The following is a 27,585-nucleotide window of genomic DNA, read 5'->3' as shown; positions in this document are numbered from 1 at the left end:
TCCTCCGGGTTGGAGAGCGGGCGCCCAGAGATAGATGCTGCTGGGTTTCTGAGGAGAGGACATGCCCCTGCCCACTCGTGGGCCAGTCTAGGAGAGGTTTGGGGACTGGAAAACAAAGCATCCATGCACCCCCTTCCCAGGTACAGCCAAGGACAGTCCCCATCAGGAACATGACTGTCAGGGGTGTGTGCACTGCGGGGTGACAAAGTGTCAAACTTTAAGATCTGGGCCCAGTTCAGAGGAGACAGGATTTCTGCCCCGGGGACTACAGCCAGGGCGTCCGTCCTGGCACAGGGACCTGGAACAACCTCTAGGTAGGGCTGGTTAGTAGATGGTGACTTGCCCCCGAGCCCCGGTTTGGCGGTGAGAAGCAGCCGCTTCAGGGTCCCACAGGAGACCTCTGGTTGCCTGGGCTGCCGGGTGAGGGGGCGTGTCACAGCCCCTCTGGGCTGTGAAAGCGCCAGGGGTTGAAGGCAATTTGAAGGGAGGACCCCGAACAATTGTTCTTTGAGGGCAAGAAGGGCAGGGCCAGGTCCTGAACTGTTCATGCCACAGTCTGGGCCCCACATGAGGTGGGCATGGGGCAGCCTCCGGATCCAGGTGTGAGTGGGAGCCTGTCTAGCAAGAATGAGAGGAATGGGCGTTCCTTAATATTCTCTGGTCACCACCAGTAACCCCTGGCTCAGTGTGACCATGGCTCAACCTGGCATTTCTGTCAACTGTGCCCCCTCTCCTTAGCTACATCACCCGCTCAGGTCTCCTGTGATCAGTGAGGAACAATGAGCTGGCATGCCAAGGCCCGGCCTGAAGCCTTTTTCAGGGCAGCACGGAGAGCCACCAGCAGAGGGCGCGCTGGGAAACACGTGGCCAACCACCTGGCCCTTCCCAGGGACCCCCTAACCTATGCACTGTAGTAGCCACTGGCCACATGTGACCATCAAGCACTTGAAGCGAAGCTGGTCCAAACCGAGACGTGCTGTGTGCGTAAAATATACACTGGATCACATCAATTTCGTACAAAAAGAATGTAAATCTTATTGATGTTTTTATATTGATTACCTGTTAAAAGCGATAATATCTGAATACACTGGGTTAAATAAAATATATTATTGAAATTCATGTCACCTGTTTCTTTTCACTTTTATAACAGGGCTAGCAGAAAATTTGAAATTACCTGTGTGGCTCATAATACATTTCTGTTGGACAGCATTAGTGCATACAATGGTTCTCAAAGTTGTGGCCCGCAGGCCAGCACATCAGCATCACCTGGTGTCACAATGCAAATTCTCAGCCTCACCGAGACTTACTGAGTCAAAAACTCTAATGGGGCTTGGCAACTTGGGTATTAACCAGCCCTACAAGTGACCCTGCTTAAATTTGAGCATAACTGGTATAACCAATGCCATAGGTAGTAGTTTCCTGGCAGGAACTGTGGAGGGTGATGCAGACAGATGTGGCCCTGAAGTGGCTGTCCTCAGCTGAGTGGCCTGGCAGGGGACAGGTAGCCCAAGGAAGTAGAAGGATCAGACTCTGGGGAAGGGGGCTTGGTTCAAAGCTGCCTCACCCACAAAACGTGGGACCCAGGACCAGTTACATAGTCAACTTGGGGTCCCCCCTTCACCAGGAAAAGAGGGATGGTCATGTCAAGGGTGCCTTTTGGGGTCATTGTGAGGATTAAATGAGCCAGCACACCTGAGGAACCTGGCATATAGTAAGTGTTCAGTAAATGCTAGTTCTTAGCAAGGGGGTGAGAGGGCTGCTGTCTCCTCAAGAAGATGATGGTTCTACATGTTAGCATGAAGAGGCTCATCTTCCTTCCATTTTGAGGATTTGTCCCAGGTCATTCCACTGTGGTCCCTACAAGTGGCATAGCCCTCCCCACTGTGCTGTGCAGTGGGCAGCTGCCAGCGTGGACACCACCAGCCTGGTATTTCTGTCCAGGAAGCAACCTGGAATGAGCTGGACATGTTTGCAAATGTTACCTCATTATTTTTCCAATCATCCTACTGATTATCTCTCTGTTCCAATGAGGCTCAGAGTGGTTAAGTGACCTGCCCAAGGTCACACAGCCAAGGCTGGAACCTGTCTCCAGCTTCGCAGTCAAATATTTGCAAGATATAAAACACAGGGATGCCTTGGGGAACTGGCGGTTGTCCACTAGCTTGCCAGCCTTCGGCTGCTGCCTGCAGCTGTCCTGGCTGCCGCAGAGGGCCTTTCCTACTGTCAGAGGAGAAAGGTGGCTCCCTAGGCTGAGCTCAGTGGTACTTGATGCCTTTCCATAGGCCTAGCATGAGCGGGCCAAGGCCCTCAGTGGTCAAAGAAACTTCTGCTTGTGAGCAGAGGGAGGCTGCAGACCCCAGCCCCCTACCCCCACCCCCGCTCCCAGGCAGGCATGGGTCAGAGAGAAGAGGCCGACGGGTTATAAACAGGCACATATTGGCATGGCCCTGGGGTGGGGCTGGAGGGATGGGAGGGTTCCCTGGGATTTCAATGAGCAAGGCTGGGTTTAGAGATGACACAGGTGGCCCCAGAGGCCCTGACACAGCCTTTAAAGTGGAGAAGCCTGAAGTCCCCCCATTCACCCTGGGCCTGGGTACTGGGAGTGGCTGGTGGCTTCTGTCCTGAGGAGCAGGGCAGTGTCAGACCTTAGGGATGGGTGTCCTAGTACCTGCCCCCACCAGAGCACCCACATAATGACAAGGTCCAAGATGACCAGGAGGCTTTTCCCTGAGGTGATCCAATGTGCGCCCCCCAACACCAGCCCTCGCCAGGCGCTTGCTTCCTCCCAGGCAGCCTGACCCTCACTGGGGCAGCCACGGCCCACGGGTCACCTGGACCTGTCGGTCTAACAGCTTCTCTCTGTCCCCCCAGATGCCTTCCTGTCCTCTTCAGCACCTCTGACTGCTGGGCCACGGTCCATGTTCTCTGGGCCACAGTCCTCAGCTGGTCTAGGGCCTTCCACTCCAGCCATGGCAGGGCAGGCCTGGTCCTCTCCCTTGGTCCACCGGCTGTGCCTCTGTTGACACAGCCGGGGGCCATGTCCGTCCACGAAGGGCAGCTGCAGGGTTCCAAGGCCAGATTGTGTTCCTGCGACTGCTCAGAGGTAAGAAAAGACAGCCTCCTGCCAGGACCGCATACGCACAGGGCCACAGGCCCCAGCACACTCAGGGCCCATGAGCAGGGACACACAGAAAACCCCGCGCACCCCTCAGGAATGTCCACAGCTCCGGTGTGCCACCTCCTACATCACACCCACGGCCACCTCCACCTCCGACTCGTGTGCACGCGCCAGGTGGGCGCAGGGGGAGGGCCCTGCCAAGCGCCTACCGGAGAGAAGACAGCCAGGCGGACCCACTACGCTCGCGGAAGGTCGGGGTCCTCGTGGCTGCACACGACGCCCGCGTCCTCCTGGTGGTCGCAGTTGTGCGTGCCCAGGCCAGCGTGCCTGCACTCCAGCAGGGTTTGCTCATCGCCCGCGCAGCGCACGTTGTCCAGCAGGATGGGCAGGGCGCGGCCCTCGCCGAACTCAGCGCGCGTGGTGGCCCGCACGGCGTGCGCAAAGCCCAGCTGGCGGCACACCACGGCGGCGGCCTTGATGTCCCAGCCGTCGTCGCACACGGTGCCCCAGCGTCCGCCCGCGAAGACCTCCACACGCCCACGGCCCGCGCTCAGGCCCGACGGCCGCACCAGGCGCACGGCGCCGTTCGAGGGCGCAGAGTTCTCCGCGCCAGGCCGCCCCCGCCGCCGTCCGCCGCCCCTCCGGCCCCCGGGCCGCCGGGTGGGCCTTGCCGGGCGCCCGGTGGGCACGGGCGGGGGGGCCGTGGGGCGGCTGCGCCTGGGCACCTTGGTGGGCGCGCGCGCTGTGGGGCGCGGGGTGCTCTCTGCCCTCCGGATGAACTCTGCACAGAGGAAGAGCCTGTAGTCAGAGCGTCCCTGGCCACCCCAGCTGTCCACCCCGGAGCGCAGACGCCAGGGAGAGATGTCCTTCGCCTACCCTCCACTCAGACGCCGAGGCTGGCCTGCCTCTTGGGTCACCCTGGCCCCACAGGCTGTGGGCCTGGAGCTGGTGCCAGGTGCCGCTTCATCAAACACTCATTGCCCGCTGCTTCCCGCGGGTCCACTGCTGGGTCTCCCGGGCCCCCAGCTGCTGGGTCTCCCAGACCCCAGCCCTGCCCTCCTGGGAGTCCCAGCCTTGGGAAGGTGGGGGCGGGGTCAGACCCTCACACTGTAAAGGGAGCTCAGTGGAAGGGAAGGTGCCTCTGGGAGGGCCTCTCTGAGCAAGTGACCCTTTCTGGTTCCAAATTTCTGTTTAAGGGTGGGGACGCTAGGGCCCACTGATGGGGAAAATTGCTGAGGGGCCACGGGGGAATGGGCAGGAGGAGAGCCAGGCCAGGCCCCTCTGGACAGGGTGAGTGCCCCTCACGTCCGGCTCTGCCTCTGCTGCTCCGTCTGCCTGCCCTGCCCCACCCCCAACCCTTCCTCCTCCTTCCAGGCTCAGCCCTCAGCCTCAGCTCCAAGACCACCACCACCCTCCTCCTGTGCTGCCCTGGGTCCCCATGGCACTTGACACACACTCTGTCACTGGGCCTGGGACACTAAATGACATCTCTGTGTGTCCCGGCCAGGACCCGGCCTGGTCTGACTTCTGTGGCCAGCATCCTGCACAGAGCAGGTCACTCACAAAAGTGCCAGAAACTTCTGAATGAGCGGATGGAGAACTGGCCGAGGCCCGAAGCCATCTGAGGCTAGACTTAACTTCTCCTGACACTGAGCTCCTCTCTTCCCCCAACTTCCCCTACCCAGGGTACCCCTTCCTCAGGGCCAGGCGCCCCCACCTGCCAGGTGCCCAGCAAACCTCCTCCTCCTGCAAACCTCACACCAAGTCTGCCAACTGGTGACCAGCTGGGTACACTGGGCCCGCCAAAGTATTTCCTTTGGCCCACAAGGCGGCTTTTAAAAGCCAACATTTTCAAATTGGGAGGTTTGTATGTAACAACTCTAGAAGGCAGACATCGAATGCGTCTCGCTCGGCGTTACAGCCCCAGAGTGAAGCTCATGCAGGTGCTAACCGAGTGAATTAAATGCTTAGTGGACGGACTTCCTGCTTCTCTTAAGAACAGGAAGGTCTGGCAGCACTAGGCCTCTCTTCTCACCTGGCCTGGGCCTGGAGGAACATCCCCTTCCTCAGGACATGCCCCTTCCAGTTGCCCCCCATCCCCATCCCAGAGGCAGTCATTGGTGGCCTTGCCTAGCCCCTCAGATGTGAAGATTGGCAGTCCCCACTCCCTCCCCACCACCCTCATCAAAGTGGAACCATCTTGTGGCAGGTCCAGCCCAGATGCTCCCTCCCCTAGAGGCCCTCAAGCCTGGAATAACTACAATATTCCTTGCTCACACATGGATACCCCCTCTTTCTCTGTCCCTCTCATGAAATCGGAGTGTTTCTTCCCTGGCAACAGCTACTTCTCCCTCTGCCATGCCCCCTTTGAGACCTGCAGCCCCTTGGTGCCACCCACCCGCAGCCTGGGACTGGCACCCACTGCCCTCTTTAACTGAGTGTCTAAGGTGTGCCCAGCACAGGGCCAGGCATAGGGGCCAAGGAAGGGCATCCAGGTCCAGCTGAGGACCCACGCCCCCACCGTTTCCCCATTGGCGGGCACTTACTTTCTTTGGGCACAAAGCGGATCAGGCGGCTCCTCACTTTCACCTGGGCCGGCTGGATCTGACACTTGCCAGGGGGCGCCCGTCTGCCAACACACAGGAGGTTGTGAGCCCCGCCCTGGAGAGCGTGTACCCCTGACATGGCCCTCCCCCGTAGCCAGGCAGGGAGGAGAAGGGCCAGTGTGCTCTCAGGCCTGGGCAGATGTGCACAGTAACAATGGTGGCCATCTATGGAGCCCCTACTGTGTGACCAGCAGTGTCCCCCATGCTCCATGCCCCAGGGACCTTCAGGAGCCCAATCCCAGGCCAGGAATCCCTCCTAACGGCCCGCCCAGTGCCCATTCAGCATTTTCATGAGGGCCCGTGGCTCACCTGAGCCAGTTCTAACTCAGAGCATGACCTGTGCTCAGAACATGATCAAGTTCCCTCCTCCTCGCACAGCCTGCCCGTCCAACCCCGTAAACACAACCCTGCCTTGGAGCCCTGCCCACAGCCTTTAGGATGGCCTCTCTCTGCCCCTCTGGTTCCTGGATGTCTGGAGATACAGAAACAGAGGTTCCTCTACCTGGAGGAGCCAGGGAAAGATTCAGTCCATTGAAAGGAAAAAGCAGGGAGAGAGTGTGTCTCGGGTTGCCAGCAGAGCTGGGGGGGCCAGGGGCCTTAGAAGGGGGTGTTAAGAGCTGGGAGAGAAAAGAGTCAGAGAAGGTTGCCAGGACTATGAATCGGGCTCCTCTGACATTTTCAAGGGGCATCAGGAGGAATGGAATTCCATTCTAATTAGTTTTTGGCTGTCGATCTGTGAGTCTTTGAATGGGACCAGCCGATCCTGGGACTGACCACATGGGTACAAGACTTCAATGGGCTCCACCGGCTCAGGGGGAAAGCCCAAGCGGCAAAGCAGCCACGTGAAAGGAGGGGGGCCTCCAGATGGGCCTGGCAAAAGAGGGAAGCCATGGAGGGACAGGGGCCTGTCTCCCAGAGGCTAAAGAAATAAGCAGACACACACTTGGCAGAGCTGTAGAGGGTGGGTTTTCTGGTTGCCCTGGATCCAGATAAGATGCACACAGATGAAACTATGTCAAAAATTTTTGTTATGCAAAAGGTAGGAGAGCCCCGGCCGGTGCTGCTCAGTGGTTAGAGGGTCGGCCCTCTGACTGAAGGGCCCCGGGTTCGATTCCCAGTCAAGGGCACGCACCTGGGTTGCAGATTCGATTCCCGGCCCTCGATGGGGGCATGCGCAGGAGGCAACCAATTGATGTGTCTCTCTCACATCGATGTTTCTTTCACTCTCTCTCCCCCTCACCCCCTCGCTTCCACTCTCTCTAAAAAAATCAATGGAGAGCCTGGTTGGCGTGGCTCAGCGGCTGAGCATCAGCCTAGGATCCAGGAGACCGCAGGCTCGATCCCCAGGCAGGGGCGTGCAGGAGGCAGCCGATCCATGACTCTCTCATCACTGATGTTTCTCTCTCTCTCTCTCCCTCTCCCTTTGTCTCTCTGAAATCAATGAAGATATATACTTTAAAAATCAATGGAAAAAATATCCTCACTCCTTGGGTGAAGATTAAAAGGAGGAGAAAAATAAAGTAGGAGATACACCAAAAAGTGCCACAGCGGTTAGGTTTGGGCCGTAGTGGGTGACCCACCCGCACGGCTCTGCTCCGTTTCTTCATTTTTTGGAATGGGGCCTCCGTGCAGTGCGGTGCAGGGCAAAGAAACACATTTATTCCGAGAGAGAGAAATGAAAGCGATGAGAAGGGTCAGGGAGGGAGGCAGGCCGGCCTGCTCCGGGCCCCTCCCACGCCGCTGGCCCAGTGGCCCCCCCCCCCCCCCCCCGGGGCGCGCAGGGGTAAGAGGCCAGTATCGCGCTGCACCAACCAAGGCAGCCGGGCCCAGGGCAGCATCTGGCGTGAATTAGGCGCTCCCTAATGTGACATTTCCTTAGAGAAGCACTGTTTTAAAACATTGGAAGTGTCCAAGGCTCGGGCAAGGGTTAGGGCGCAGTGACTCAACAGAAAATTACTCGGCTATTAAAAACAACCCTTACAAGGGTGGTGTGGCAACATGGAAAAGTTTATACAAAACAGGGAAAAAGGAACGAAGGAAAATGCAAAGTTCACACATGCCCTTCCAGGGTGGCACAAATCCCGGCGCCGCCCAGGCCGAGGTGGGAGGGGCCTTGGAAAACGAAAGGGGGCGTGGGGAGAGGAAGTGCTTAGGTTTTTATTGAGAAATAGTTTTGTCAATAACGAATAGATCTGTGCTTTAAGAAAAAGCGTGGTAGCCTGGCCGGTGCGGGTCAGTGGTTGAGCGTCGACCCAGGAACCAAAGAGGTCACCAGCTAGAATTCCAGGTCAGGGCACAGGCCCCGGTTTCGGGCTCGATCCCCAGGAGGGGGCGTGCAGGAGGCAGATGATCTCTCTCATTGATGTTTCTCTCTCTCTCTCCCTCTCCCTTCCTCTCTCTGAAATCGATAAAAATATATTTTAAAAAATTTAAAAAGAAAAGGTTTGGTGAACAGGGGTGTCTGCAAAGCCGTCACAGACCAGGGGAAGCTAAGGAGACTGATGACTGAATGTGACGTGGGATTCTGGGGCAAGAAAAAGGGAAGAAGTAGAGAAAAATTTTGAAAACTGCAGGAGTTACCTCAATTTTAAAAAGAAGTATGGAGTTTAATTAGTAGTAATGTACCAACATTGCTTATTAACTATGACAGAGGTACCGTAATAATGTAAGACATTTCAATAATAGAGGAAAATAAATAAAAGAGGACATGGGTACGGGGTATATGGGAAAAACTTGTCTGTAAACCTAAAACTATTCTCAATTTTTTTAAATTTTTTTTTTAATGTGAAGATGGGCCTTGCATTTATTCAGCCCTATCAGTATCCCTGACTCCCTCTTATCATGGATAGAGGTGGACTTCGAGGCTGGCAGACCAGGTTTTGAATTCTGGATCCGCCCTTCACCAGTAGTATGGGCTTGTCTAGTCATTTCCCTTCTCTGGGCCTCAGTTTTCTCATCTGAAAAATGGGGATATGAATAATCTCCACTTTAGGGAGTGAGAGGGTCAATGAGGTAATGGAAGTGAAGGCTCCTAGTAGACGGCAGCAGCTCAGCTCAGGCAGCACTGTGGGCGGGGACTCACCTGGAGGGGTCGATAATTTTGTAGACGACCCCATGTGCAGCTGTGGCGCTCGGCACGCCCGTTGACATGAAGTACAGCTCCCCTTGGACAAGAAACAAGACAGGAGTGAGAATGCTGCCTGGACACTGTCCCGGCTGGCCCCACGCCCCACCTCAGGCTCTGAGACCAACCCTGACCTCAGGGGCCCTGAGGGTGGTCCAGGTCAGTGCAGCTCTGCAGCGCCCAGAACTGGAAACTGAGACTGAGAAAGGCATCTGGACAGGCCCAAGGGCCTCTGCAGCACAGTCTCCAGGACTGTGGCCACTCTGCCTGGACCCACCCAGCTTCTGACCTCTGCTCCTGCCTCCCTCCTGCTGCCCCAGCCCCCGTGACCTGCCTGGGTTTCCGCACACCTCTGGGCACAATGAGGGTCCATGGCCCAGCTCCCCACTAACTGCTTACGAGGTAACGGGGCACACGTGGCTCTCTGAGCCTCAGCTTCCTCATACCGAAACAAAATGCCTCACAGGACTGCCATGTGGATTAAAAGAACACACAGTAAGTGCTTAATCGGCATTCGCTATTACTGTTGTTCTCACTGTCACCCAGGATCTGGGGCCAGCCAAGTCCTAGAGGCCAGAGTCTGTCTCCACTGACAGACAAGCAGGCAGAACACTAGCTCTGGGCGTCCCTCGCGTGAATGCCAGTCCCCGCACTCAGCCCCATGTGAGCACCAGCAGCTCCGGGACAGCCTCACTCTCAGCCTCGGTTTCCCTACCTCTCGGGACTGTAGTGAAAATGCAGTGAGTGGAATCATGAGCACCCAGCACCATGTGCGCTCTCAGGGGACCTGAGCCCTCCGCTCTCTGCCCTTGCTGCCAGAGGCACCTATGCCCAGGAAATAGGCTTCATTTTTCCCATCCTGTAGATGAGAAAACAGAGGCTCAGAGAAGCCAAGTGACTTGTCCAGAATCACACAGCTGAGGAGTGGTTAAGCCAAGCCCAGATCTCAGGAGTGTTTTTGCCCCCAAGCCCATACTGATGTAGGACACACGGTGGCTGGGAGGCCAAGACACAGGCCACATTTCCCTCTCTGGGTCTCCTCCTGGAGAGAGGCCCATGGGAGCCACTGTCTCCTTCCTGGCTGTGCAGCCCTCCCATCTACACTGCAGCCCCCTGGGGCAACTCAGGGGTCCCTGCACACTCCGCTTCCTCAGCCTGGAATGCCTTCCTCCACTGTCTTCTCCTGGCCGACCAAGCTCAAGCTTAAGGCCCTGCTCGGGGAGGCCTCCAGGCGCCAGGCCGGGCACAATACTCCCCACCCCATGACTGGGGAGGAATCGTCAACCTTGGTTTCCCCACCTGTAAAGTAACAGGGTTGGACCACACTCCACTGCCCCTCAAGCCTTGACCTGCTGGGAGCCATGGCCCCAGCCCCATGCACAGGCAGGGAGCCCCCATCAGCACTGACGAGCCCTGTCCAGAGCCACGCTGCCCTCCTGGTCTCCGTGATGTGGACGGTCCCTGGATGACACCAGGCCAGCAGAGGTCCTTGTTCAGCAATTTACAAGGATCAGAAGAACAACTGGGGGGGGCGGGGAGCCTAAAGCTGGGAAAGGTTTATTTGCATTGCACTCAGAGCTCTGTGCCTTCCAGGGGCCGCCTGCCCAAGCCTGCCAACAGGCTATCCCCAGACTGTCCGTCTCAGAAGGGCCTCCACTGGGCTGTCACATCACTCAGTGTCACGCAGGGGGTGGAGGAAGGGCCCCTGGGAAATGTATCTTCCAGGCCCTGCCTCCTGGTGGGGGGTTTAGGGTGAGGAGGGTGGAGACAGAGCATCTCTACTTCCAAAACATGTTAACCTCCTATTGACCGAAAGAAAGGATTTTCAAGGGCCCAGTGGGCTTGGGGAGGGCAGTGGGGGCTGGGGCTGCCCTTTGGAAAATTTAGATTCTGATGGGTGTCGGTTCAACAAAGGTTTCCCACACTCCGGCCTGGGGGCTCTGGGCACTGAGCTCTGCAGGGGACACCCCTCAAAAGGCCCCCTGGTGGGTGTTGCCCAGCAACCGGGCCAAGCATTCACTAGGCCCCACCGTGGGCCCCTGGTCTTTTGTCCAGGGACAATCCAGGGCCAAGGACAAAGGCAGGAGGCTGGAGCGGGATCCAGCCACCATGGCCCCTCTTCTCCCCTCCCCCACTGCTCCTTGCATTGAAAACACAAGTGCCCAAATGGGAGACCCACTCACAGGCAAGAAGACAGTGTCCGCCCACTTTCTGAAGATGACGCGGCTTCGTTCTAGAGGCCCCAATGCATTTGCCATCAGGATTCCAGGGCAGTGGTCTTGGGAGGCCCTCTTCCCCCACCAGCCTGCATTTCCACTGCTGCTTCCTGCTCCCCTAACTTTCCTGGTCCCCTAACTGCCCTGGACACTGCGCTGCCCCTCACAGCAACCTTACCCAGGGCGGAGGTGGGGGGCGGGCGGAGGAAGCTGAAGCTCAGGCTGGTGAGGACGGTGCCCGAGCAAGGTCTCGAGCCCACTAAACACATCCCCCTTCATCCTGAAGGCGGTTTCAGGCCTGAGACTCCATCCCTTGAACCCCAGGCCAGAAAGACCCACGGGATGTGGGGACCAGTCAGGCATGGGCAGCCCAAATGGGGGGGCCTCAGCGGTGCTCACCGGCCTCGTCCTCTGCAAAGGAGATGATGTGTGGATAGTAGTTGTTGATGAGCCCCGGGAACTCGCAGGTCTGGCCACGGCCCATGCAGAGCTCGTTGTACCGCCACTGGCCTGTCCCCGGGTTCTCTCGGAGGGACATCAGACGCCTGCGAAGGAGGATGAGCTGTGGGGCAGTGCCTGGCATGGTGCGCAGGGGAAGCCCGCCCACCAACCCGCCTGTCGCTCGTCTATTATCCATACACTGTGGTTGGCAGGTAGACCTGAGCAGAGCATACACGATAGGCCAGGTACAGAAGGTCACCAGGGTGAAAAGCCCTGGGTGCCTAGCAAAGGACCATTGTAGGGTGGGACCTCACCCCCAGGGTGGCTTTTCTACCTCTAGCATATCCCTGGTCCTGCAGTTTGGACCCCCTGACCTTTCCTACCTAGAGATAACATCAGTTGTGCTGCAGCTCCAGGCCCAGAAGAGCAACAAAACCAGCCACAGCCGACCTCAGGACCAGCTGCACTGGATAATGACCCCCTGCCCTGGTGCCAACCAATCCATCAGGGGAGACCACAACCCTGAAAGGACACACCTGGAAAGCTGCTGAATATTCTATTGATATTCCCCTGGGACCTCCCCTAAAATCTCCACCCTTAAAACCCTTAGGACAGAGGACCCAGCGCTCTCCCTCCCAGGAGTAGCCTTCACCTTTCCTTTCCCTTCCCTTCCCTTCTCCCCCCCACCCCCGGGCGAGTCACTTTTACCTTCCTCACTTCTAAGCTCCAAGGGCCCTTCCTTTGCCTCTATAACTTGTTTCCTAAGCCCATTTCTTCTACAAATTGCTTCTTCCACCTCTGTAATGTTATAAATAAATGCTCTCTTATTGTCTGAGTCCTGGCTCTGAATTCTTTCCCAGCCAGAACTCAAGTCCCAAGGTTGTTGAATCCCAGGTCGAGTCTGACCCCACTGGTCTGACATCTGGTGCCACCCCCAACACAACTAGGACCATACACAATTGCAGGGTCCAGTGCAAAATGAGCTTGCAGGGCCCTTGTTCTGAAAGTGTTCAGAATTTCAAGAGAGCGACAGCAGAGCATTAAGCCAGGTGTGGGCCCTTCACATCCATGAAACTGGCCCTGCCTGAAGTCTTTACTGAGCACCTGCTATGGAACAGAAAAGCATGTGGGGGAAGGCACACAGAGACCAAAGGACCAGCTTGGTTCCTGCCCCCTCAGCTCAGCCCCACCCACTGACCAGCAGGAGGGAATCAGGAGCTGACGTGGATTTCAGAACCCTGCAAGGCAGGTGCCAGGAGTGTGCACACGCTTCAGAGCACGAGATGGAGCTTGAGCACCTCCAAAATATGCTGCTCTGGCCCCTTACTCCCCTCCCCACCTGTCAGTTACCTACTGATACTTCCAGGCCCTGTTCCCTGTCCCCGCCTCTGGGAAGCCCTCCTGACTGCACTCACACTGGGCTTCTCCAGCACTGTGCACAGACTCTCTGAGGCTGGACTAGAGAGGACTGTTTGTCTCCATGACTTGGGTAGCAGGTACTTATCAACTCTGTTGCTCCAGCCTTGGCACAAAGCCTGACCCAGTAGATGGGCTTGGGAAAGGTTGGCAAAACTAGTTAAATCTCTGGTCAGGTGACTTGGGAGATAGGAGAACTGGGGTTAAAACAGGCTTCATCCAGACCCACTTTCCAGATGGGAGAGCTGAGTCCCAGAGGCAGCCCCCAAGGAAAGGGGCGGAGCTGAGAAAAGGGTCCAGCATCCAGAGGCCCAGGTCAGGGCTCTCCCTCAGCTCCAGCTGCAGGGGTACTGGCCACACACCCACCCAGGTCAGCAGCCTGCAAGAGGTGAGAATTCTGCTGCCAGCTGAGCCTCCCTTAACTCCCCGTTTCTCCTCCCGAGGAACAGCTGCCCTCTCGCGCAGAGTCTAGAGCGGGGATAACCAATAGCTACCAGACAGTGAACGCGCACTAAATTCTCAGTGCTCGGTGTGCACTAACGGACTCAGTCCTCAAACAGCCTGGAGGCAGCTGCTATCGTCTCCGTTTTGCAGGTGAGAAAACTGAAGCACAGAGAAGTCAAGTAACTGGCTCAAGGTCACATGGCCAATAAGGGGGCCAGGATTTGGACCCAGGTCACCTCAGCTATACTTCAACAATCGTGCCAGGTGTATATCTTCCCTGGGCCTCTCTGGTCCTCAGTTTTCTCCTCTGTACAATGGGAGACCGAGGTGGTCATGAGGCCCCATAAGCCCCCATGGGGAAGGAGTCTGACCCACAGCAGGTCTGGGGCGAATGCTCTGCCCCCAGCAGAAGCTAAAGAGGGTGGGAATCGGGCAGCAAGCTTCCAGGGGCCCCCGTGGTCAGGCCTGGGCTAAACCCCAGCTCCCCTCTCCCCAGCAGGGTGTTCTCTCTGGCCTCTCCTGGACCAATGCACCCTGGGGCCCTGGTCAGCTGGTGCAGTGACAGGTCCTGGCCCCCCAGGGTGACCCTGGGCCTGTCTAGGAAGTTGTGAGTGTCCCTCCCACTTTGCTCCCTTGCCCTCGCTGCCTCCTAGAACTGCTGTCAGACCACTTACCCACTCATGAAATCGCCGAAAATGTACAGGCCGTTCAGGTTGGGGTACTCGCAGCCCCGGTACACATAGCCCCCCGTAACCGACTTGCCCAGTTTGTGCGGGTAGGCGAATATGGGGAGCACGTCATCTGCAGGGTGGGGAGAAGCTGGGTGAGTCTGGGGTGAGTGGAAGGGGCCTGCCCCACCTCACAACAAATCTTTGCGGGTGCTCCTGAGTCTTGCTGGGCAAGGGCATGTGAGGTCCCTGGGAGCGCCAGAGATGGGGACTCAGACGGTCATCATGGGAGATGCTTATAGCTTTTAAGGTGGGGAGGAGAGCGTGGGTTGGGGGGGGGGAGAAGAGCAAGAAGCATCCCAGGATCATGAGAGAGGGGGGAAGAGGCAAGGTGAGGTCCCAGGTGGAGGTGTGAGGGGCCCCAGAGGGAGGCACTGGAGAACATCCCCTGGGGTGGAGGGCGGATCTGGGCCCAGGGGTTCCCCAGGGGCGGTCTCCGTGAGCGTCCGCAGACCCCGAGGGAGGCCTGGCGGGGGCGGGGTAGACGGGGAAGGGGGTTGGGGCGCAGGGCTCGAGGCTCACCCAGGGAGGCGTTGGAGGGGGTGGGGTGGGGGTGGGGGTGGGGCGGGGCAGCCGGGGAAGCGAGGCTGGCGCAGGGTGCGCGGCTCACCCAGGGAGGCGTTGGCGGGGTGGGGTGGGGGTGGGGACGGGGTGGGGGTAGGGTGGGCGCGGGGCGCGCGGCTCACCCAGGGAGGCGTTGGCGCACAGCTTGAGGTCGTAGCACTCGAAGCCCTCGCGCGCGCGCCAGCCGTAGTTGCGGCCGCGCTCCACCAGGTCCACCTCCTCGAACTTGTTCTGTCCCACGTCCCCGCAGAAGAGGCGCCCGCGGCCCGCGCCCGACGCCGGGTCGCCGCGGTCGAAGGAGCAGCGCCACATGTTGCGCACGCCCAGCGCGTAGACCTCGGGCCGCGCGGCGGGGTCGCCCACGAACGGGTTGTCGGGCGGGACGCGGTAGGGCGGCCCGCGCTCCCCGCGCTCCACGTCGATGCGCAGCACCTTGCCCAGCAGCGCCGACCTGCGGGCGGGAGGCCGGGACAGGGCGCGGGCTGGGGCGGGCCGCCCCGCACCGGGGCGCTGGGGAGCCGGGGGCAAGGCGCGCCTCCGCTGCGGAGCCAGAGGCCCGGGCGGCTTGGGTCACCTCCTTCATTCATTCAACAGCCACCCGGCACCTTCCTTTGTGCCAAGCCCTGTGTCCCAAGCACTGGACATCCCTTCCATCGACAGCCTCCTAACAAACCCTTCAGGTGGCTGGGTACTACTGTGACCCCATTTTACAGATGGGGGCAGCTGAGCTCAGAAAGGTCACAGAATGCCCAGTTGCCACACGGCTAGCAAATGGTGGGGCTGGGGTCCGGTCCTGGCAGGCTGGCCACAGAAACCCACAGGCTTTACCACAACACTGTCTGACCTCCCAGGCCCCTGTTCACCCTAACTTGAGGGTGGTCCCTCTGAAAGGGTTGTGCTACAGGGTAAAAATAAATGCTCCCAGAAAAAGGACTCCTGCAGTTTTTTCAGCACCCAGCACAGTGCCTGGTACACAGCAGGTGCTCATTAAGTGTTTGCTGAGTGAACGAATGAATGGCTTACAAGCAAAGTCACGTGCACCATACAGAGTACAGGTCGGGGCTGGGAGAGGGGAGAGAACACCGCTGATCTGAGCAGGAGCCAGAGGCTGAATCCTCACTTTCCCTCTCATGCCCGCCCCCCCAGGACTATGGCAGGCAGAACCACCCCACAGAGAGCAAGCTGGCCTCAGTGTGGTTCAGTTCACCCCACCCCCTCCACCCTACACCCTCCACCGAACCTCAAAGATGTGGCAACCCAGGGGGACCACCTGCCAGATCCCCTGGGGCAGCTCTGGACTGGAAGCCAGGCCACTCCACGGAACCGTGCAGTGTCCCCTTCTGGGGCCCTCCAGAGCCACGTAGAACAGGGGTGTAGCCCTAACCTCTCATAGCTCCCGGAGGTGAGTGGCTTGTGGGTTTCATTTGTCACAAGACAAAAGTGACACCTGATGGGGGAAATCTGCCCTGTGCTTGAAGATGGGAAGCACATTGGGGGCCACACTCTCGGCTGTGATTTCTGACGCACCTACGTAGTTACCACATGGTCAGCATTTTGGTGGACGCCCACCAGGCGGCTTTTAAAGGCAGCACTGCCGTGCTTTGCACATTCGATGCAACTGTGCCCCTGTCATTCTCACATAGCATCAGCACCCCAGCATTTCCCTCGCTAGAGACATCTCACAGTGTCCTCTTTCAGGTGACAAAATGCTCCCACCCAATAGCAGCCCCACAGTTAACCCCTGACGGCCCAAGGGTTCCTCCCGTCCACTCCAGCCTGCTCACCACCAAGCTGCAGACCACACCCCAGGCTCCCTATGTAAGTGGGCAAAACTCATAGCAGCAAAATAATGTTTTAAGTTCTGTCCAATTACCCACAAATCCTTAATTTCTATTTTCTGAACTTCATCTCTAAACACATCTAAACATGAGAAAGCTGCGATGCCTCTTACTCTGTCACACGTGAGCACGAGTCGCACGCCGTGAACACGTTAATTACTGTAATCAACGTCGGACTTGCTATTTTTGCTTTCTGGGCAGAGAAAGGTTTTGTCACTTTTGGCTAAGAGAGTGGAGGCGGCGGCCCTGAGATTGCAGGATAGCTTCGTCTAGACTCACAACTCTCCAAGCGTGAGTGTGTGCGTGTGCGCCCAGGAGTGGGATGACGGCAGGCCAGCTGCTCAAGCCAAGACGTGGCTGAGAGCAAAACTATGCTTGTTTCTGAGCCATGATGGGTGACCCCTGGGGCAGAACACCCACGTGCCCATACAGCCCTGCTCCAACCAGCTAGTGCTCCCCATTTGGTCTGAGAAGCACCCCTCTCCTTCCTCTGGTTCCAGCAGGGTTGGGCTGACTTCAGAAAACAATCCCATCTTCCCAGATGCCCTCTGGTGTTGCTTCTCAGGTACCTGTGGGAAGCGGACCCTGTGCCTGGCCCTCCACAGGCATCATCGCTCTGACTGGTAAGGACAAGCCTTGCCATGGAGGTTACTATTATTCATCTCTAACTGATGAGAGGCAGCGAGCGGCCTGGCTGGGTCTCCCGCCGGCCAGTTGCGGGCTGAGCTGGGGCCCAAGGCCCTTTCCGCCGCCCTGCACTGCGTCGCCGAGGAGGCGGTTCCCCTGCAGAGCTGTATGTAGCCCAGGGATATGTAAACCAGCCCACCAGCCAGCCAAAAGCAGGACATACTTGTTTTGGGCATTTCCAAACTTTCCAAAGGGGTCTCCGGCCATCCCGCCATCTCCGGTAAAGATGTAGAGGTACCCATCGTCCCCGAAGAGCAGCTGGCCGCCGTTGTGGTTTGCAGCTGGTTCTTCGATCTCCAGGATTATCCTAAAAGATAAGTGCCCCCAGCACCCCCAAAATAACCTCAACCAAAATACAAAACAAGGTCACAGCCATAAACCCTCCCCTCTCCTGGATACCATTTCACAGTTGGAAAGACTTTTCGAGTCTTCTATAGCAGGTGATTTTTACAAAGATCTGATGGGCTGGGCAGAGATAATTCATTCTTTTGTGCTAATGAGGGTGCTCAGAGGGGTTGGCCAACTTGCCCAAGGTCACACAGCAGGGCTGGGACTAGAACTCGAGCCTGCCAGTTCTAGTCTACTTTTTCTACTGCTCCCCACTGCCAGCACCTGCCGCTGTGATCATGGGGAACTACTGACCCAGGCACAACTGGTTTCTCCATGGGTCATAGCTACTCACGCCAGCCACGTAAGCTGAGCGCTTTCTCCACACTCCCCCATTTGTTACCTGCTGTGACTTGGAAAGGGGTGGGCTGGGTGGCATGGGCTGTGCTCACCTCCACACCCCCCCATCAGCAACCGCCTTTACGGCCAAGGCGGGGGGGGGCTCCCACTATACCTCCGCCAGCCAGCCGGCTTCGGTAGGGTTTGCCAGTGGAAAGCGGAAGGCGGGAGAAGGGAGGCGCCCGTTTCCCAGGCTCCTGGCGCTGCCTCCAGGATCGGTGGCTGCCACAGTGGCAACAGTGGCTGGTAAATGTGGGCTCCGGGTTTCATCCCAGGCATCTTGGTACCAGGAGCGGCAAAGTGAGCCGCGCAGACCTTTCCCCTGTGGTTCTTCCAGCTCGGGAGTAGTAGCAGCCTCCTGTAGTTACTACTCTGTGGGTAACCTGACTGTCCCCCTTTCTTCTCCAGCCCTCCTGGCACCTTTGTAGCCAACCCCCTGTGTCAAGTTCCCTCTGACTGAAGTGCTCAGCTGATTTTATTTTCCAGGACTGGTTACTGACTTACTAATCCTTTATTAATATAGATTAGAGCCCTGGCCAATGTGGCTCAGTGGTTAGAGCAACGGACCAAAGGGTTGCAGGTTCAATTTTGGTCAAGGGCACATACTTGGGTTGCAGGTTCAATCCCCAGCCCTGCTTAGGGAGCATGCGGGAGGCAACCAATTGATGTGTCTCCCTCACATCTATGTTTCTCTCTCTCTCTCCCCTCTCCCTCCTTCCCTCTGTTCCACTTGCTCAAAAAATCAATGGAAAAAAAAATCCTCGAGTGAGGTTTTTATATATATATGTGTAAAACAATATATATGTTATAAAAACAAAGATACAGAGAGGTCAAGAACTTGAACCCCAGGTGTTGGGCCTTCAGAGCCGAGACTGGAAGCCTTTCCAGGTGAGGCCAAGACAAATGACTTGGTAATCACACAGCCCCAAACTCCAGGCCCTCTGCAGACAGGGCAGCTCAAACTGTCAGGCATCCGCTTCCCTTCGGCATCCCAGCCCTGGGATCACAGACAGACCGCTGACGCCAGCGAGGATAACCCCTCACTCCTGGTCGTGCCCTGAGCCGGCCATGCCTAGGCTTGTACGCGTGAGGTCCCCAGAGAACCCTCGTTGAACCCTCAGTCTGAAATATGTTAACTTATATGCTTTGTGTTGCACCTTCAGTCTTTATCAGGAATCCATTTTTAAATGTCACTGTTGAAGATACATCCATTCCATCCGTCTGTCTCCGCTCTGTGAGATCCAGGTGATAAACTTGGCCTCTCTTGGAGAACTGGGGATGCAGCCTCGTATAAGGTCATAAGAATTGCGTTTCCTCTTTTTACTCTGGCTGCCAGGGAGCTCATGCTCAAAATTACTGCTACGTGACCAGATCTCCAGGAGCCCTCGTATCAGCCAGCATATTTGATTCCCTTCCTTCTTACACGTCAGTGTCAACGTGTAACAGTTTTATCAAATACATGATGTACGGTTATTTGCCTCTATGCCCTCAGGTCCAGTCCTGGCGCCCCCCCACCTGCTCTCTGCCTGAGGGTTAGTTCCTAAGACTACATTTCCCACGCCCCCTCGCTAGGCCGTCTTCAGCTGGGCACTGGCAGGAGACTGGAGGAAGCGAGAAACCAGGGTATTTCTCCCATATCTATCTCTCTCTCTCTCTCTCTCTCTCTCTCTCTCTCTCTCTCCAGGAAGCATCTTGGCAACAGCTGTCCCTCCTCCCTGGATCCACCTCCTGCTGCCGGGCCCACCGTGGTTCCAGCTTCCGAGTGGCCCCAGTGTTGGGGCTCCAGGGCCCCCACCTCCTCACGTTATCCTCCAGCCCAAGAGGTGGTGGCACGGATTAGACTCAGAGCTGCCCCACGTCTCCCTCACGGTGTCTGTCATCGTCCCTAACACCGCAGTAACTCCCATGTCGGGTTCCGCCTACTGAACTGTCTGGAACAGGGTTCACTTCCCTACCGGACTCGGACTGATGCCCACGCCTTCCATGCCAGGTCTGGCCAAGCCCATTTCAGATGCAGCCGGACATAAATAGCACACAGAGAACAGGGTCAGTGTCGAGGGGGACAGAGGCCTGGAGGCAAGGAGTGGATAAACCTGCTGGGGGCGGGGAGGGGGGAAGGATCCAGGTGAGGAGAAGTCGGGGCTCAATCACCTGGGGCCACAGCTACCGGGTGGGGGTGAGAGGATCAGTGGGAGGGGCTTGCCTGACAGACAGGCCAGGGTTCCAGCTCTGATGCTTCCTGGCTGTGCGACCTAGCAGGCCACCTCATCTCTGCAGCCTCCACTTCCTCATCTGTGAAATGGGACAGTAATACCGACCTCACTGGGCTTTACAAGAACCCAGGGAAACGAGCCATCGGAAGTGCCTGACCCAGGGCTGTGGACATGATCCTGTGATGTCTGTGTGGCAACTATCCCTCCCCTGACTCTGGAGCATGGGGTTCAGCCCCCTTCCCAGGGTGATACTGAAAACATTTAACCACCCGGGCTGCACACAGCGTGAACTGGCCGGGTGCTGCCCGCCGAGTTCCAGCCCCGCCCCCGCCCAGCCTGGCTCCCCGGGGAGGCCACCTCTCAGAGCTGTGGTCCACGGCGTTCATGTCGTCCTGCGCAACCCTGAACTCGCTGATGCGGATCCACTCGTCAGAGCCGACACCCACCGAGTAGTAGACGTAGAGCCTGCCGTTGTGGCGGAAGCGGGGGTGGAAGGCCAGGCCCAGGAAGCCCCGCTCGTCGCCCTGCCAGGGCGAGGTGAGCACGGCCCTGCTGATGTTCAGGAAGGGCCTCTCCACCCGCGCGCGGTCGGGCAGGTAGGCCCACACCAGCCCCACCTGCTCGGCCACGAAGAAGCGGTGGGTGCCATCCCCGGCGTGGACCATGGCCACGGGGTTGCGCAGCCCGTTGGCCACCTCCTCCAGGCACAGCTGCAGGCAGCCCTGGGCATCGGCCAGCACGCGGCCCAGGTTCGAGTTGAGGTTCTCGTTGACCAGCAGGCGCGGGAAGCAGTAGTCCGTGTCGTCCAGAGACAGGTGGCGGCAGAACTTGGCCTGGTTGCCCTCCAGCGCCCAGAGCTCGGGGTCAGGGGACAGGTGACGAAACAGGCCGCGGCAGGCCCGCCACACGTCCAGGCAGTAGTCCTCGCAGAGCCCGGGCACCGTCCGCAGGGGCGTGGACGGGTCCTCGGCGTCATAGAGGTGGGCCGCGTAGGGCGAGCACTCCTGCCAAGACAGGGACGGCTCAGGGATGCTTGGTGGTGGCACTGACCCACTGTGTCGCCTTGGACGGGTCCCCCACCTCCGAGAACGCCAGGCTGCTAATCGGTAAAGTGGAGACAGCTCCACCTGCCTGTTACCGGGTTTAGTCTCAACTGTGGCAGGCCTGCTGCCTCCTCGCCTTCATTCCTCTGTTAGAACAAACAACCACAACTACTACTAACAACAGCATCAGCAGCCACTCTTGAGGGCCCGCTGTGTGCCAGGAGGGTCTGAGGCTCTTTCATATACATTCTCACTTGATACGAGTGACGCCCCTGCCCTTCATCTGCGTAAGGTATTCCTTTGTTTAGCTCCCGACCGAAGGGCCGCTTCCTCAGGGAGGTCTTCCCTGGGGCTGGGAGGTCTTCCCTGGGACTGTCCTCTCCAGCGGCTGCCAGGGCAGTTACGGGATGAGACAAAAGAGTCAGACCCTCGGGGCCTCCCTGGCCCCTTTTCCAACTCTGCTGGGCTCTAACTTCATGGGGCAAAACCCAACAGCCAAGGGTCAGCCCTCACCTCCCACCAAGGGCTTCCCCATTGTTGAGCCACTGTGGCCCCATTCAGTGCCCACGTGGGCATGATCTGGAATGAGGAGTTCATGCCTCGGGGGCAAACCTTTGCTCCCTGGGAGAAGCTTGCTGATGGCTGTGGGCCTGCCTTCCTCCCGGGCCCGCCAACAGTCCCGATTCCCAGTTTACATGGTTTCTGGGAACCGTGGTTCTGCCAGCTGGAGCATCAGCCACATTTAGCAGCATCCTGGACTGGGCTCTCCCTCTGCCCCCTGTCGCTCTTGCTCCTGGGGTCCACTCACCCTAATAAGAAAAGAGCCCACAAGTTTTACCCCAGGTTCTGTTTTGTGGAACTCAGGCTGAGGCAACAAACCTGATTAGGTATCTCCCGGTGTCAAGCCTGCAGCGAACACGCCCTGAGAGCTAAGAGCCCAGCCCACCTCCCCCACCTGAGGGCCAAGACACTGGTACCAGGCATCCCTGATCCCGGATCCTTTCTGCCCACAGCTTCCCCACAGCTCCGCCATCAGCTCCTGTCCCTGCTGCTCCTGCCTCCTGCCCACCTCCCATTTCCTGACACTTTCGCTTCTGAGCCTCCGCAAGCTCTGTTCCCTTTGCAGGCGTGCTCTTCCCTTGCAGGCAGAATTCTAGGCAGCCTGAAATAACAACCACAGCCTCGGGAGAAACAGTAACAACAGTAAGAACTCCTGGGTATTTGGTCAGACTGTGGGTGAGGGGCCAGGCTGGGTGCTCCGGTGAATCCGAAATTCCTCCCCAAGGCAGCTGCAGGCAAAAGGCCAGTTCCTGTCCCCCTGGCATAGATGGGGAAGTGGAGCCTCAGAGAAGGAAACCACTGACCAAGGTCACGGGCCAGAGGGGAGGGGCCGGGGTGGGCGGACGGTGAAGTGGAGTATACCCCAGCTCCACTGGCTAGCTAGCTGGCCACCCCAAGGCCTAGTTAAGTGCCCCCGCACCTTGGCACCTTCCCTGTGCCCCGCCTGCCCAGAGCAGAGGCCTCAGCTCCCCTGGCTCTATAAGGACCTCCCTTGGTTGGAGCCCCTGACGAGAGCAGATGTAGTTACTTATCTCTGTGTCTGACACATACCCTCCCGACCATGAGCTCATTGAGCCAAGGCCTGCTCTGACTCAGCTGTGCACCAGGGAGGCCTCCGGGGCTGCTCCTCCGGCGGTAGGGGAGGCGCTGACAGCCACACGTCCCCCCTCACCAGCTGGGGCCGGCCAGGTTCCAGCAAGAGGCCTCCGGGGGCAGCAGGTGGCAGGCTGCCCTCTTGGCTGTGTGCTCAGGCTCCGGGCCAGGGGTTGCTCCCTCCCGTTACTCGACTGTGCTTTTGGTCACACCATGGCCTGTCTCCCTGGACCCCCCACTGCTACTGTGGCACTGAAGGTCACTTGGTGATGAGTCTGACACATACAGAGGTCTGGTCAGTCACTGTCCCAGGCCCAGGTAGGAATAGCATGTTTCACATGCGCCACTCTGCAGACAAGAGGACTGGATGGCCAGGCCCGGCTTCTGTGCAGTGTTACCTCCCCACTCCCAGGGTCCCTGGAGCCTCCTGAGTCCAGCCAGTGGCTGTGGGAGGACCAGGGAGGGTCTTGTGCACATACACCTCACTTAATCTTCACGAGTTACAGTCATTGTGACTCCTATTTACAGACGGTCACCCGTCAAGAAGTGGCCAAGCCGGGGCCTCACAACATCCAAACTCCACCAAGTTACAAGCCCTACTCCCACTCAAGGAAAACCACCTCTAACACCATCGCCACCTCCTTCTGTGCCCAGGCCTTCTGCCTCCGACAGAGAGCAGGGATCTCCGGGCTCTGAAGGAAAACTTTGCCCCCTTTCAGCAGGAAGCAGCTACAGAAGAGACCCTCACCCCTTTTCTCTGAAAGAATTCAGAGCCAAGACCCTTGATGGGGGGATGTGATAGGCAGATAGACAGACATGAGCAGAGCAAGGGCAACAGGTGAGGTACAGAAGGTCACCAGGGTGAAAAGCCCTGGATGCCTAGCAAAGGACAATTGTAGGGTGGGGCCTCGACCCCAGGGTGGCCTTTCCTCCCCTAGCATATCATATCATATCACAGGTCCTGCGGTTTGGACCTCTGACCTTTCCTACCTAGAGATAACATCGAGGCCTCAGTCGTGTTTCAGCTCCAGGCCCAGAAGAGCAACAAAACCAGCCACAGCCGACCTCAGGACCAGCTGCACTGGATAATGACCCCCTGCCCTGGTGCCAACCAATCCATCAGGGGAGACCACAACCCTGAAAGGACACACCTGGAAAGCTGCTGAATATTCTATTAAGATCTTCCCCTGGGACCTCCCCTAAAATCTCCTCCCTTAAAACCCTTAGGACAGAGGGCTCAGTGCCTTTCCCTTCCCCTTCCCCTCCCCCTTCCCCCAGGCGAGTCACCTTTGCCTTCCTCACTTTTAAGCTCCAAGAGCCCTTCCTTTGCCTCTATAACTTGTTTCCTAAGTCCATTTCTTCTACAAATTGCTTCTCCCACCTCTGTGATTTTATAAATAAATGTTCTCTTATAATTTGAAAAAGAAAAAAAGGTTCAGCACCCACGCATGGAGACACAGGGTCCCACAGGTTTCACTCGTGGTCTGTTTTCTTCCTTACACACCATGCAAACCTGGTGCCAGACCTGGCCAGTCCAGAAGCAGGGAAGGACAAGGGGGTGCCGCGATCGCTGCTGCCAAGGAGGACGGTCAGCAGCTGGCCTCACCGTGGCCAGCAGGGCAAGGCTGCGGAAAACCCAGGGAAAACTGACCCAGCATCACACTGCCCAGCTGCCTGGGCCGTTCCGCACAGGGGCAAACATCTGCCCACCTCACTGCCCCAAGGTGCTACTGTGCTGTCGCTGACACTCAGACTCGTGGTCCTGAGTCCTGAAGGCCTCTTATGTCTGTCCCCCATTCTTTAGGAAGACTGCGTCTTTGTGACAAAGTTCTGTAGGATGGTCCCTCCTTGCCCACTTTTGCATCTGGAAAGCATGACTGAAGCCCAACGCCAAAGTCTCCACTCCTCCATCCTCCCAGGGCCCTGACTCTCCCCGGCCCTTGTGGATGCTCCCACAGCCCTCGGTCCATGTCGCAGACACAGCATTCACCAAATTGTACTTCTGTGGCTAGTGGGGTGAGCTCTCCACTTCTGCTCTCACATCACTGCTGCTAGAAACAGCTCAGCCCGCCTGCTTAGCTAGGACTTAATCATCTCCAAACATATGTACCCCACAGACTGTGGGACCCTCTAGGGCAGGGACCCCAGGGCTCAGCACACAGTGGGGCTTCAAGAAGGCAGGCAATATGGCAAAGTGACTAAGAGAAGGGCTTTGGAGTCAGAGCACACTGAAGACTGAGTCTACGATCCCCTGTGTACCCTTGGGCAAGTTCCTTAACCTCTCTGTGCTTACGGCCCCCTCTGTAAAAGAGGAAAGGAGTTCCAACCTCACAGAGATGTTGGCAGGAATAAATTGAGGTGATGCACGTGTTTGTTCAGTAAATGCTCAGACAATATAGGCCATCAAGATGCGACTCAAGATGTTCCCTCCTCCAGGAAGCCTTGCCTAACTTTTCCAGGGAAAGTGTGACCTTCCCAAGAAAGGATCTGAAAGGGCCAGGAGGGACACTCGCCTGCTGGCTCAGGAGCCATTCTGGGCCTCTGCAGGAGTTGTAGGTGCCAGATGGAGGCAGGTTCTGGAGGGGACTGTGGGTGTAGGCATGTTTTCACGGCCTCTCTCCTGCCTGGAGCCCATCTCCTCTACTGTCATTGACTAAAACTTGTAAATAGGGCACCTGGGCCACCTGCCCCAGTGGTGGAAATCCGGAGGGGCTGAATCCAGACACAGCCTTGGCTCACAGAGTATACAGTCCTCCAATCAGTCCTCCCTGCCCTCCCACCAGGCCCCCGCAGGGAAACCGTGAGCTCTTTCCCAGCTCACTCCAGATATGAGGTCACTCCCAGAAATGCCTGGGGTGAGGTGCTAGCAACCACTCCACCCTGGTTGCTCAAGGCCAGCCCATGCTGGGAAGATTCCTAAGAAAAGAGGGGAGCCTCCTGCCAGGGGAGATAGCAGGACTGACCCTTTCCTTCCTCCTCTCTGCCGGGCCTGTCACACACTAAGTGCTCAATAAACAAACCTGGAGGGAATGCATGAACCCTGCTGTGATGGGGGTGGGAAGACCACAGGACCTGGTCCTGTGGAGCCCCAGGCAGGAGATGGAGGTGGACACTTGACCAGTCCATCCTGGCCCCCCTGCGATGCACAGCAGGGGCTCAACAGAGTCCAGCAAAGGCAAGCACCCCCTTTGCATTGTGGAGCTCCTCAGGGCCCCCCATCTGCTCTCATCCCCTATTTCCCACCCAGATGGCCCACTCACATTGGCAATGAATGAGGTCCCAGCGCCCACCATGGCCACCACTGGGCTGTGACCCCCAAGCAAGTCCCTGGCTCTCTAGGCCCTCGGTAAATGGGCCTCTGGGCCCAGCTCCTTCCCCACCCAGGGCTGGGCAGCCAGGGGGGCCAAGGAGGCAGGCGCTAGAGAATTCCAACTGCAGCTGCCCACGGCGCCCCTTACATGTGTCGTCTAGTCTGAGTGGCAATCCTGGAGGCGGGTAAGATCGCCTCCATTTAAAGATGATGCGTCATCGGATAGGTAAGGAGCTTTGAGGGCAGTGGTGACATGCCTGGGGTCAGGCACCAGAAGGGCAGAGCCAGGATCCAATCTCAGTGCGTCTGACTCCAAGCCAGCCCTCCAGTCCCACCCCCAGTCCCGCCCCTGCTGGGTGAAGGCTGAGACCTTGCCCTGCCCCTGCAGGACCCCTCCAGCCTCAGGCCTCTCGCTGCCCAGGCGCTGGGCCAAGGCCAGCCTTAAGGCTTAACAGCCCTGACCCCATTACCTTCCCATTCCGTTTGGTCAGGCGCGCAGACCCACGGGGAGGGAAAACGAACCCCCAAGACACAACCTGGTGCGCCCTCAGAGCCGAGATGGGGCAGCGAAGTTTCACCAAAAAGATGTCACTCAGGTGGTCTTGAAGGATGAGCTCCCCTGCCAGGTGGGGGCGCCATCCCAGAGAGAGGCCACAGCACCAACCCAGGTGGGTCTGCAAGAGCCCGAGGCGTCACAGGCCCGGGGCTCGCCGGGGACGGAGGGTCCGGGAGGGGCTCTCAGGCTGCTCCCACGGGAAGGGCCCCTCATTGGAAGCAATGTCCCCCACGTCCCTCAGCAAACACCAGGCCAGCGCGTTGCCCTCCGCAGGCCCTGAGCCCATGGATCCCTACCCTGGTACCACGGACAAGGGCGAGGCTCCGGGCCGGGGTACTGGGGGGCTGGCTCCAGGAGGTCCCAGGACAGAGGAGCCCCCACACTGAGGGAGTGATGACATCATTTGTCTGTCCCTACTGCTTCAGGAGGGGAACCTGAACCCCAGAGAAGGCCCGCGTCACAAAGCCGGTGAGTGGCCAAGCCCTGGACATGCCAGGATGCCCGTCTCCCCGCCCCGGGCCCAGCGACTCCCGCGGGGAGCCTGGGGGTGGGGGCGGAGGGTGGGCAAAGCCCGCTGCCCCCCCCCCCCCCGTGGCCCGCGTCCAGCCCCGCCACCCGCTACGGTCGCGCCCGCTCACCTGGCACAGCAGGTCGAGCGCGTAGCCCGCGCACGCGGCCCACATGCCCGCGTCCACGCGCGCCGCCAGGGCCCCGAAGCGCCGGGCCAGCGCCGCGTCCCGCTCGGGCGCGCAGCAGCCGAAGGCCGAGTACTGCGAGCAGAAGCTCAGCGGCTGCGGCGGCTGGAAGGGCGGCCTGAAGTCCAGGCACTGCGGGTGCGCCGCCGCCCCGAGCACCCGCAGCGCCAGCAGCGCCAGCAGCGCCCCGGCCCCGGGCCCCGCCAT

General features: G+C 58.3%; 1 protein-coding gene across 1 annotated transcript; it reads right to left on the bottom strand.

Moving 5' to 3' along the window:
- Positions 1–402: 402 nt before the first annotated feature.
- HHIPL1 (HHIP like 1) lies at positions 403–27,585 on the bottom strand (the record flags this gene model as incomplete). Its single annotated transcript, XM_081155182.1, has 9 exons — positions 403–3,899; positions 5,665–5,747; positions 8,807–8,888; positions 11,464–11,609; positions 14,040–14,166; positions 14,780–15,108; positions 17,346–17,489; positions 20,479–21,125; positions 27,322–27,585. 9 exons carry the CDS (start codon positions 27,583–27,585, stop codon positions 3,355–3,357), a joined length of 2,367 nt encoding a protein of 788 aa, XP_081011308.1. The 3' UTR covers positions 403–3,354.

This window comes from Miniopterus schreibersii, assembly GCF_964146895.1.
Source record: "Miniopterus schreibersii genome assembly, chromosome: 1".
NCBI classification, from domain to species: Eukaryota; Metazoa; Chordata; class Mammalia; order Chiroptera; family Miniopteridae; genus Miniopterus; species Miniopterus schreibersii.
The sequence above is the reverse complement of the archived record's forward strand: the minus strand, read 5'-3'. Positions and strand labels throughout refer to the sequence as shown.